The 13,376-nt window shown below is 35.1% G+C and overlaps 1 protein-coding gene across 1 annotated transcript; it reads right to left on the bottom strand.

The window, feature by feature from the left end:
• Positions 1–5,633: 5,633 nt before the first annotated feature.
• LOC131158653 (probable E3 ubiquitin-protein ligase ARI2) lies at positions 5,634–6,123 on the bottom strand. The gene is made up of 2 exons (XM_058113522.1): positions 5,903–6,123; positions 5,634–5,814 (listed from the first exon to the last, which is right to left on the bottom strand). The coding sequence occupies exons 1-2, from the start codon at positions 6,121–6,123 to the stop codon at positions 5,634–5,636; spliced, it is 402 nt and encodes a 133-aa protein (XP_057969505.1).
• Positions 6,124–13,376: the final 7,253 nt, after the last annotated feature.

Here is a 13,376-nt window from a genome sequence, read left to right as displayed (position 1 = left end):
TCATGGGGCCACAAGTGATTTAGGTTTAACACATTTACTAACCCCCAATACGCACTTAAAGTTGTCCAAGCTATGGATGAAGATCTGATTGATGCAATTTTCGGGGAAGAGGCTCCCTCACTTCTATGGAAGGGCCCTTTGGATAATGCATTTCAGCGTGAATACCTCTCCAAGGCTGAATTAGGAGAGTTTGACGATCACTCTTCTGCAAGTCATGATTTGGTCTTCTGTCCTAAGAATAAGTTGGGGGTATGCAACATCAGGTGTGATAAAAAAGAGGGGAAGTCCAACGTCACCTTTGAACCAAAATGAGTTCGATATGAGCTTAAGTGCGTCTGGCTAAAAATGGTAAACTTAGTGCTTCCGGGAGGCAACTCAATAAATTTTCTTTTCTTTTCTTCTTTTGAGTCCATAGGTTGTTTAGGTTAAACTAAGTCAAGTTCTGAGGCTTTAGAGTAGACCTTAGAATAAGTTGGGGGTACGACCAACAGGGGCAACCATCACATATGTGGGCAACTAGGTCTAGTCCCTGAATTGTGCTAAAATTCAAAAATACAAAGAGGATTGACCATGTCTACAACTAGCACCAAGTTGGGTGCGCCCCGGTCGAGAACACCAAAAAGTCATTTAAGAACTATTTCGCCTCCGACATCTTTTTCTTCTGCCTTCTCTCTCTCTTTAGTCTCTTACCCTCATCCTACTCCGTGCTTTTGGCTATTAGGGCATCCCTCGATTTCTACCCAACATGCTGTCTCGACCACCATCTGGTGCTCCTTTCGCACACGGTCGTTGCCCACATATTGATGCACCGCCACCTTTACCTCCTCCTTCAATTCCTCAAATATGGGCTGAACTCTGCTAGCTGGGTTAGGAATTTACATTCCTCCAATCCTTCATCCTTGAAACATATGCTGCCTTACGGGAATAGTTTGATCAGGGTGTTTAGATGATTCCTACTACCATTTCCATTCCTCATATTGCCAATGAGGCCACCTTACACCTCTCTCGGGTAGCTGTGATAGTCCCGCCGGCCCCTTCTAGCGTACAACCATCTACCCCCACTTCACCAAGACCATTTGTGTTGGGGTCCAATGCTTACGTGAGACTAGAGGATGCTCTGCGCACTCATGCAGCAACTTCTGGTGATGTCGGTGACAGTGATTTTGGCAAGGCACCTGGGAACGATTAGGCTAGGGTTGGGATGACCGTTTAAGCTTCTTTTTTATGACCGCCTTATGTGTATTGTGCTTTTGCAGCACACTTTGGTTTTCTCCTTCTTTTTGGGTCATTCACAATGATTTTGTAGCATTCCAAATGCTTTTAATGACTTCACCTACAATGCAATGTCATTTTGTAAATTAATGAAAATTTTACATGATATTGTAGCTACCACGTGTCATTTGTGCTACAGTGTATGTTTGCATGCATGCCATTTCTGGATTCTATAATATGCAGGTACGCTGTTTGATACTACTGGCACCATGCACAGTCCTCTCCCATGCCCGGGTTCTGTCTTTCTTTCTACACTTTAGTGAGGACACTGAAGTTCTAAGTTGGGGGTAGGGGTGGCACATTTAATGGCACATTTCATGCAAAAAAATGACAAATTTTAAAATTTTGAACAATTTCTAATGAACTCTATCTGTCCAGGCAATGCTAACATATATATTATACCCTCTACATACACCTATATAACCTAGTGTTACATGTATAGGCCTCTCAATTACATGATTTTACTATGCTCACTAACAATGTAGTGAATTAGTTGTGTAAAATTCGCATAACATGGTTGATATTTTGCTATTACTCCAAGTAGTTTGACTAAAAGTTTGTTTGGGTTAATACTGTCGTATAAACTCTTGTATTTATATGGTACTTCATGAGGCTAAAAGCACACTTACATGTGATTTGTAGCACTTACGGTTCTTTGAGAGCAATGAGAGAACACCTGTGACGACTATAACACCTTGGGAGGTACTGTTGAGCCGTTTGTTCATTTCTCAACACTACAAAAAATCAAGGTATTAGTGAGGATCAAATTCATCACTAATACTTATAAATTCGTCACTAATACAATTTTAAATTAGTTGCTATATTAGAGGAACTACTAACTATTAGTGATGAATTTGAAATTCATCACTAATAATACAATATTAATGACAAATTATAACTGTCACTAAAACCCTAATACCGTCACTATAAATTCTACATCGGCTCTCCTCAAATTTGTCACTAATAGTAGGGTATTAGTGATGAATTACAAATTTGTCACTAATAGTACAATATTAGTGAATGATTCAAATTCGTCACTAATAGTAAGGTATTAGTGATGAATTTCAAAACTATCATTAATACTCTACTATTAGTGATGATTTTGAATTATTCACTAATACTATACTATTAGTGACGAATTTGTAATTTGTCACTAATACCCTACTATTAGTGACGAATTTGAATCCTTCACTAATAATTTTAAAATAAAAAAAAAATAATACTAATTTTTTTTAATCATCAACTCTTGTAAAAATCTATAATTACATTTTCGCATACACAACCTGAAAATCATAATTACTACAAAATTTATAAATTATTCAAAATTTCGAATTCAAATGCAAATTCAATTAAAATAAAGAAATTACACCTGTTCAGATAACAAAAAAAATTTAAAAAAATTTAAAATTCAAAATTCAAATACAAATATATTATACAAATTCAAATTAAAACACATAAATTTCATTTGTTCAAATAACAATAAAATTATAAAAAAATAATCAAAAGTTGCATCCGACGACTGTAGTGCATGCATGACATCGTGCTGATGTTATGACAGCCGCGAACCCTACAAATTAAGAATCTTAAAAAAAAATTAGTATACAAATGGGGAGCATAATGAAGAGTTGACGCTCAATATAATCAGGAAGAAAAATATAAAGAGTGCGTTGTACAATAATATTCAATCATAAACGAATAACTAAAATGAATGTGAATGACATACGTATGAATATATACAATTGCATGCATCAAAGCACGCACGTAAATACTTTAACTCGTTCTCAAAACAGAATATCCCTGGTGGTGGACGAATGATAATGCTTATATATAGTTAAAAGCAAATGATACGTCATGTATGTTAATAGATGCAAATTTAGCACTTAATGAAATGACTTTTCGTTCAACTATCACTCATCATTTCAAAAATATTTTAACATTCATTTTATCATAATTATCTTTATACATGGTTTTTTTTTTTTAACTTTTTAACGAATTTTCGACAGCATACTATCTGTAAATTGGACATTTTCTCATAAAACTTGTACCTGAAACATGGTTGTTTTCACAAAATAAAATATTTCAAGCATGCAACAACCTAAATCCACTACCAACATGCAATTCACAATATACTGCATCAACCATGCAGTTGGCGTTCAACACAAGCATGCAATGATGTCTTTGGACAAAATAAAAATGAATATTAAGTACGATTTATATTTAGACAAATTTAAATCCTAACCCTAAAGTTCATGTTTTGAAAAATTTTTTTTTTTTTAAAAAATTGTCAAATTTAAATTTACTTAAATTCAAATTAATTTTAAGATAACTATTAATTATTTTTATTTAAATTCATATAGATTTAAATAAAAATTAGAACTTCAAGTTGGTATGCATAGGACAAATATTTATGACTTGTTTATTTGTGCAAAACTAATTTAATTTTTTTATTTTTTATTTTAAGGATAATTAAAATGAATTCATCACTCTTATTTTAAAAAGAAAGACACCCTTTTAAGTGTTTTTTTCTTTTTGGGCATTGCCCTTTAGGTAAACATAGATGAACTGAGAACATTGCAAAGGGCAACTAACCTTCTGAGAAGAGGACAAAATTAGAAATTATAGCATTCATGAAAAGTTTAAAGGCGATACCAATCAATACATGACAAAATTCATTTCAGTAAGATGAAAAAAAAAAATCAAGTGGAGCCATGCAAAAACAGACATGATGACACTAGAAAATAGATATGGACTCCAATCTACTACGACATGAGCAAGGATCTCCATATGGCTCCGTTTTAATTCTAAAAATTTACCCTTTTAGTGTAACTAAATTTCACTTTTGGAGGGAAAAACAATAGAAAAAGGAGCGGGTGGGATGAATGGACATCTTAAACCTAATGTATGGTATTATAAGGGTTCGAGATTTCAAATAACTTATTTCCATTCAATCAATGCACAATCATGCAGAAGATACAACAATAATAGATGATTGAGCATTAGTGCAACCTTTTTCTGGGGAGAAGGGGACAAGGTTTTGGGAGGCACATATCATCTTAGTTGAACTATCAATTTCTTAAATATATGTAATCACTGGAAGACACCAAGCAAAGTTGATTACAAACAACAATGGCTGAGAAGAAGCAAAAGATTCACAAAAATGCAAATGTAAAAAATAAAAGGACTCCAATCGCATGAACTCAATATCACCTTATTTAATAAGGAATTTGTCATGATGTAGAAAGTCACAAGAAATTCAGTATCCTTTGCATCTCATGTTCTGGTAATTACCAACATTTAGACATAGTTGATGGTAACACAATGGATGATAAGCGGATACTCAAAAGTTAGAAGGACAAAGATATTATGTTCAAATCCATAGTTGTTGCCACAAAAAACCTAGACAATTTGCCCCTGCATATCAGAGGAGATACAATAGAAAGACTGACACACAGTATGGTAAATAGTTGGGTAAGAGATTAAGATGGATGCAAATAAAAATTGTTCTTTGTTCTATTTTTATTCTGTCAAATAAGAGAATATCAGAAGATATGAGACAGGAAGCATTATATTGATTAAAGATATGCCTACAGGCTACATTCTGCATTCTATGCGAATCAAAGTTATTTTGCGTTCCTCTAATGAGAATTTGCACCATCAATACAAACAGAAATATCATCTAGATCAGTCAAATATTGTATGATTCCAAATGAATGCATTTATATCTATTACCACAAGAACATCTATCACCACTAGAACATCTATTACCACAAGAACATTTAATACCATAATAATTAATGGAATTGAGAATTTCATTTCTCCTATTTTCTATCATTTCACACAGTATGAATTCACTCATTGACACAATTTTTTAACTATATCCCCCATCATAAGCTCCCATCTTAATAGTGTTTTGATTTTCACGTTAGGGCCTCAACTTCCTTGTATACAAAGATGATTGTCCATCTATTTCCCTGGAAGGAAGTTTTCCAAATAGCTCAATTTTTTCACTAGATATTTTTTGTTCTATCTCAAGGTTATTTCTATGTTAAGCTCATATATTTTTTCTAAACCATTTGTGCAAGTTTCAAGAATTATCAATTAGATACCCCCAGGGTGTGGTTCAGGTGGTAGTGCGGACTGCGGGAGTGCCTTTCACGAGGTCAGGTGTTCAAACCCTCCCGGGCTCGTTTTCGCCCCTAAACTCCTGAATTTGCCCTCCCTTTGGAGTTGTGGGGTCAACTTCAAGGGGCGCAGGATTAGTCACGTGGACCGTAAAACGGACGCGTGGATACCCAGTGCGTATTCCAAAAAAAAAAGAATTATCAATTAGATACCAAATAGGGCCGACATATAAAAATAGTTTAATCCACTTTACCATTTGTTCCTGAATCTGATAGTACACATTTGTCAGTAGCACTGGCTTTGGTTCTCCCACAAGCAAACAGTTCTGATGCCCTCTCAACACCCTTTGACTTGTAGGGAGCTATATTGTGGGTACCAAGCTGGAGAGACCCTAATAAATCATTCTCAATACATTCATACCTGTATGTTGTTATTTAAGCATGTGAATTTCAAATGCACAAATAAATAAATAAATAAAAGATTCAAAATTTTTCACAGCTATATCGACATTTTCTTACAAAGAGAATCAACGATGATAGACAAATTGATGACTTGCGTCCTTATGTTCATAACTTTATCCACAATAAACTGATCAAGTGGCTCCTCTAAACACTTGGAGAGATTCTCAACATTTGCGTCAAGCTGCTGTTGCTGGTCCTCAAACAAATGTTGTTTAATTTCCCTCTCCTCATTCATCATCTCATCCTTAAATAGGTCATCTCCAAACATGTAAAATGCAAACGGATATGAATATGAAAGAACATGCCTTGATCTGAAGAGTCTATTAAGCCCATTTGTTACCCAACTGAAATCTCTTAGAGATGATTCTTTCTCTTCTAAATTTGACACCTTTTCTCGGATAGCCTCCTTCAATTTACTTTCAACTTAAAAGAATCTGTATGGGCTTTGTAACGATTGTGATAGTGCATATACCGATAAAGATCCCGCTTCGCACGTTAGATATGGAAAAAATGTATATACATGTAGCGCAAATTGCTCAAATCTGTTGAGAAATAAATAGGAATCTTTAGATTCATACGCTCCTAGTAATCATCTAAGAGAAGACACAGTTCCTACTTGGAAAAAATAGGGAAAAAAAAAGTAAAATAAAAAATGTGAAAACGAGACTCAAATAAATAACAGTACTTGAAATTTATCCTAATCCAAGAGTATAGTAACAATAAAGGCCCATGATGAAATGTTTAAGACCACTGGAAAACATAAATACACTATCCCATAACATAAATAAACATTCAAGTCACATTATACAATGAAATACAAAAATATAAATATCTTTGCATCAGATAAAAAATCTTTCCAAACATAATATCTATTGATCTTGCAGGAAATAATTCAGCAACTGAAATCTACAACCATAATTGAACTACATCATTAAATTCTTGTCTATCTTAATTTGTTCCCATCATAACAGAAGAAAGTAGGAAAAATCATCATGAGTCAGTTTCTTTTAAAACTACATCAATCAAGGATTCACCAAGTGAATTTAGTTAAGCCAATTCATTCTAACAAAAGAAAGTGGCATTAACATGTAGGACAAGAAGCTAAACCATGGCCCTTTTTGGAGACTGATTCAAAAGAATTGAATCAAGGAATTACGTGCGGTTAGCTTAATTAAATGTAGGATTATGTGTATTTGGGGATTTGTTTGAAAATGTGTGTTTTAAGGGTTCATTTGTAAGTTGTAACTTCATGTATCTTTTGGGGCTTGCATAATTCTTGTTGTTAGGAATATACGAACAAATTCCCGAAACCTGTGAGAAACAAATAGAGAAAGAATAACGCCAAAGAAAAATTCAATCACACGCACAAGACAATATTTACGTGGTTCAGTAATTTTGCCTACGTCCACGGAGTTACAGGAATTTCAATATTATCAGGAAGAAAGCACAGAGAGTGCGGCGATACAATTCTCTCGCTCTCGCTCTCTCTCGCGGATACAACCACGCGAACCCTAATCACCCGAAAGCACCCTTTTTATATATTGCGCCTCGCGGCCCAAGCCTTCGCTCCATGGACTAAGCCTTAGGATAGAAATCTCTAATTAAACAAAGGTCGGGTCGTCACCCAAATTAAGACACAACTAGGCTCCACAAAAGCCCAACAATCTACACATTCTTATAAATAGGGTGTGAAAGCCACGTACTAGTATTTTTTTATGAATCTGAATTGAAAGTTAAGCATACTCCTCCCCCTCCCCCCCTCTTTATAACAAATAAATTCATTGATAGAAAAGGAATGTATAAGTAGAGAGTAAAGCATCTGTTTTCAAAATTATGGGTAACCCCAGGAAAATAAAGAAAGACAAGACAAAAGGAACACTAGACAACCCAAAAATATTAGTAGGTCCTATCAAGTCAAGAAGGAAAGCAAATTATGCTGAACATCCGAAAAACACATCCCCTTGAAGTTCCCACACACCAAAGAGAAACCAAATGTTGAATCTTGTCCCAAGCTAGTAAAAGAACAAACAGAAAAAGAGAAATAGGATCTCCTGGCGAGGAGCAGCAGCGGCGAGGAGAATAAGAAGAAGAAGAAGCAAACCTAGATCCTGGCGAGGAGCAGCAGCGGCGGCGGTCAAAGTAGCGAATGGCGATGGGCAAAAGCTAGGCCGCGACGGCGACAATGATGGGCGAGGCAACGGCGAACGACGATGGAGAGAGGAGGATTGGGAGAGAGGAGGATCGGGAGGGAGGGGCTGTGAGAGAATGGAGGGAAATTTTGGGAGAAAAAAAAGGGAAATAAGAGATTAGGGGGGCGGGGGGGAGGGAAGTGGCAATAGTGACGAATTCACAAATTCATCACTAATAGTTTCAGACAAAAAAAATTATTTTTTTGAAAAAAGGGAAGTATTAGTGACAATTCCAAATCCGTCACTAATAAGGGGTCAATAGTGACGAATTTGTAAATTCATCACTAATACTCTGAAGTAAAATTTTTTATTTTTTTTTTTAAAAAGGGAAGTATTAGTGACGGTTCTCAAATCCGTCACTAATAATGAGCCAATAGTGTAAATTCGTCACTTATACTCTAAAGTAAATTTTTTATTTTTTTAAAAAAAGGGAAGTATTAGTGATGGTTCTCAAATCCATCACTAATAATTGGCCAATAGTGATGAATTTGTAAATTCGTCACTAATACTTTGAAGTAAAAATTTTTAATTTTTTAAAAAAATGGAAGTATTAGTGACGGTTCTCAAATCCGTCACTAATAATGGGCCAATAGTAACAAATTTACAAATTTGTCACTAGTACTCTGAAGTAAAGATTTTTTTTTTTTTTTTTTAAAGGGAAGTATTAGTGACGATTCTTAAATCCGTCACTAATAATGGGCCAATAGTGACGAATTTGTAAATTCGTCACTAATACTATAGAGTAAATTTTTTTTATTTTTTATTTTAAAAAGGGAAGTATTACTGATAGTTCTCAAATTCGTCATTATTCGAATTTGTAAATTCGTCACCAGTACTCGGAACTAAAAAATTTTTATTTTTTTTTTTACAAAAGGAAGTATTAGTGACGGTTCTCAAATCTATCACTAATAATTGGTCAATAGTGACAAATTTGTAAATTTGTCACTAATACTCTAAACTATTGTTTATTTTTACTTTTTAAAAGGAAGTATTAGTGACAGTTTTCAAGTCCGTCACTAAAAATGAGCTAATAGTGACGAATTTGTAAATTCGTCACTAATACTCTGAACTAATTTTTATTTATTTTTTTAAAATAATAGTAGTAATGATTATTTAATCATTACTAATGTTTATCTTTTAGTGGCGGATTTAATTCATCACTAATACCACAAAAATCATTGCTAATATTTTTTCGGGATAATTTCTACGCGAAAAAAATTTTCGCCTGATATTTTCCTATTTTTAGTGACGAAACTATTAGTGACGGATTTAATTTCGTCACTAATAGTGTTGTATTAGTAACAGTTACTAAAATCCTCACTAATACCCGCTTTTAGTGACGAAATTGAATCTGTCACTAATAATTTCGTCACTAAAATCAGTTTTTTTTGTAGTGCAAGTTGTTGACGTCAAGCTCAAAGTTTATAAAACTCAACCTTCTTTTGCTGGGTTTCCTTTTCCAACTAGTCTTTGTTTTTGCATTTGCTAGCCTAGAGGTGGCATCAATTGGGGAGATATAAATCTAAATCTTGTAACTTACTCAAGACGTGAAGGTTAAGCCACCCCTAGAAATAAACGCTTTCCAGGGATTCCTGTTCGAGCTACATTCTCATTGGAGTTGTGAAGACAATATAAGAATGTTATGATTGTCTTAGCTGACCATGCAAATAATGAAAATGAAAAAAAAAAACCGAGCAGAGGAAATGAAAACAAAAATATACACTTGCTCCAAACAAATATAAAGAGGTCAAGCTAAGGACACAACGCCACAATCCTACATGTATGAAGAATCTTCTACTAACCAATGCACTTGTTGAATTCACACACAGTCTGGGAATAAATTTATCTAGGGTGGTCTTGATTGAATATGGTGAGTAAGTAAGAAGATGCTATGGTGAAGGACTCAACTCCTTAGTAAAGTGGATCCCTTTCAGACTAGTCCACTCCAAATTTTTAGCATTAGTTCTTCAAATATATGGGACATTTGATTATGACACTCTTCCTCACATATGAGAGTGAACCCATTTTCCTAAGTGAATTTTGAGGGAATAAACTAGTGAGGCTGAGTCAAGACGACCGTTCTGTAGGTGTCCCAGGGCACTCTGAGTGAGACAAATCATATACTGTACACATGCCTTATGAAGTGGCCTATTCATACCTGAATTTACTTTCTAATAATAACTCTAAATTATAATCATGGGTGATTCTCTGTGAGTTGTGTCTTGAGATGGTTATGTATTGTTGAGATTTGCATGATTAAATTGCTGCCGAGTGTGTGTATAGTAAAGTCATGTACAAAGGAACCTGTATGCAATAAGGTTATATCTCTGTATGTGAAATGGTATGATTGTGCTGCATGTGTTCTCATCTTTTGTTCATTGAACTGGTGTTTATGGGGACCACCCTGGAAACCCTCACGAGACAAGAACTCGTTCACTAGGATCAACCTAGGGATTTAAAGCCTTGTTGCATATGGTAACTGCAATTGTATTTCCTGCGAAAGAGGATGTAGGTAGGATTTGATAGTTTTCTTAGATTTTGATTTGCTCGAGGACTAGCAAAATGTAAATTGGGGGTCGTGATGAATCCCTAAAATGTATGATTTTAGACCCCCATTCATCTTTCTTTACCCTCATTTTACTATGTATTTGCCTAAAGTTATTATTGTTCAGAACTATGCAAGGTTTGTTTTTCTTTTCAGGGAAAACAGGTTCAAACTAGGGAGTTAGGTATTACGAGAATCCAAGGAAGATTTGGTGGACTCAAAGCTCAAATAAGATGCTCAGCCAAGCTCCTGAAACTTTAGATCATCAAGGGACCAAAAAAACGATGCTCGAACATGTGGTGCAACTAGCAGCATAAGGGGCAACTAAGTCTTTACTCGCAGACTCCAAGGTTCACACTGAGATGAAAATGCTACAAGGTTCGACCAACTCCTCGACCAAGTGACTCTCCAGGGTGACCACGTCGAGATACTGAGCTATAACTGAGATTAGAATTATCGACAGCCTCGACGAAGTGTTCGACCAATAGACCTTGAGGGGCTACTATGTCGAGTTCCTAAGATTTCCTAAAGCTCGAGATCCTGCAAGTCTCAACCATCAACTTGACTAGCAAGACCCTAAGGTGTGACGTAGTTGAAGACATTAAAGATTCGAATTCCAAATTTCCCGCGAGTCTAGACCAAGGCGCGCATAAGAATGACATAGGGGCGACATGGTCGATAACGATAATCTTTTGCACAAAATTTATTGCAAACTTTCCTAACTTTTAAAAGAAACCTTGTAAACCCTAGAGCCTATAAGTATTCTCTACGAACATAAGCTTTGAGTTGCTCTTTGGCCTCTCTTAGGTTAGTGACAGACTTAAGATGTCATTGAGAGCTAAATTAGATTAGGAGTAATGCAGATTTCTGGATTGTACAAAGTGTATTCGATGGCATGTGACAATTGGTGGAGCTCTTGTGTTTTCCAGTGTATATTATATGATCATTCTGTTGTATTTTCTAGCGTTAGTGACAGACATTCTGATTGCAAAGGGATGATCTTTTTACTTGCTTTCTCTTTACTGCTTTCATTTATTGTTTGGATGATGATGATGTTTACTGACAAGATTAGCACTTCTATTGCTTCAGGTACACTTATTAGGCTACAATCTCCCATAGAGGTTCTCATGCTCGTTTATGATAGAGTACTCTGGTTCCCAACCGTGCTCCGGACGGCTGGTGCACGCTTGCTACTCTATGCCATCGAACGGTTCCTTAGATTATTTAGCCAGGTTCCGATTAGTTTAGTAGGTAAACTCACTAAACTTAGATTACGCAAAACAACATCCTAGACTATACTCATGTCTAAACACTGCTTTGTAGGAGTAGGGTTAATTTATATTTACTCGCTTTCATTTAATCGCTTTCCAGTAGATGGTTAGATTTCACCCATTGAAAATTACCACCTTTTTACTTCTCTTTTATACAAGGCTATAATAAACTAATTTTAAAGTAACTTAATAACTGCGCTTCAAGTCCCTAAGGATCGACACCCGACTTCCCCACTTTCTACTGAACTTGGGATTGTTAGGTAATATAAATTTTATCTTTGGTAGTTAAGAACCCAAGCCTTGATGAGCCTACTAGTCTGCGAAAATCAAAAGGAGTCACATTTTTCTTTAATAAAAGAAAAAGATTTGAAAATTGTGGAGTTGGAAAGAAAAATGGAGGACAACTTCAAAATTATTTATAAATTCACGGAAGGCCAAAATAATTTTGAAAAACTCTTTGGGGCCCAACAAAACTCTCTAGAAAAAGAATGCCTTAGTTTTAATGGGAAATAAAATAGGAGGCAGAAAAATATTTACTTGGGATACTTCGTAAAAGAATCAAAATCATTTATCCCATCTAAAGACTCCTATAGGCATACCACATGTTTTAAATGCAAGAAGATAGTCCACATAAAATTTTACTATCCTTTTAAGAATAAGGATGTTAAAATTAAGAAGGTCTGGAAAGTCAAGGGAGAATCAAGCACTAAACCAAATGGACCTAAGAGAATTTGGGTACCAAAAATAGTCACTTGAATGTTTATTGTAGGTGTACTTAAGATTGTCCTCCACCAAGGACAAGTGGTACATGGATAGCAGCTGCTCACGACGCATGACAGGAGATAAAGCAAAGTTCATGTCCATTTCGCCTAAGGGTGGAGGATTCATTACCTTCGGGGACAACGCAAAAGGCAAGATCATTGGAGTAGGTAGGATTGATAAGGAACCCTCTCTTATCATAGATAATGTTTTACTTGTAGATGACTTAAAACATAATCTGTCAAGCATAAGTCAACTATGTGATAGAGGATATAAGGTGTCATTTGAGCATGATAAATGCTTAGTAGAAAACCTATCTAAGAATAAAATATTATTTACTGTTGAATGTAATGAAAATGTTTGTACTACTAGTTTTGATAACTTAGCCTCTCAACATGTGAAATGTTTTTCCTGCTATAAATGAGACTAGTTGGCTTTGGCATAGGAGACTAGGACATACTACCATGGATTTACCATCAAAGCTGGTTAAAAGTGAATTAGTTAAAGGTTTATCTAAAACACATTTTGTAAAAGATGAAATATGTGATGCATGTCTACTGGGTAAACAAACTAAATCTAGCTTTAAAAAGAAGAAAGTCATCTCCACCACTAGGTCACTTCAAATGTTGCACCTAAACTTATTTGGTCCTAATCAAGTTCAAAGTCTAGGAGGTCAATCATATGCCTTTATTATTTTTGATGATTATTCTATATTCACATGGGTCTTATTTCTTGCACATAAAGATGAAGCATATGA

This window comes from Malania oleifera, chromosome 6 (genome assembly GCF_029873635.1).
Source record: "Malania oleifera isolate guangnan ecotype guangnan chromosome 6, ASM2987363v1, whole genome shotgun sequence".
NCBI classification, from domain to species: Eukaryota; Viridiplantae; Streptophyta; class Magnoliopsida; order Santalales; family Ximeniaceae; genus Malania; species Malania oleifera.
Note: the sequence above shows the minus strand (reverse complement) of the source record. Positions and strands in the feature narration are given on the sequence as shown.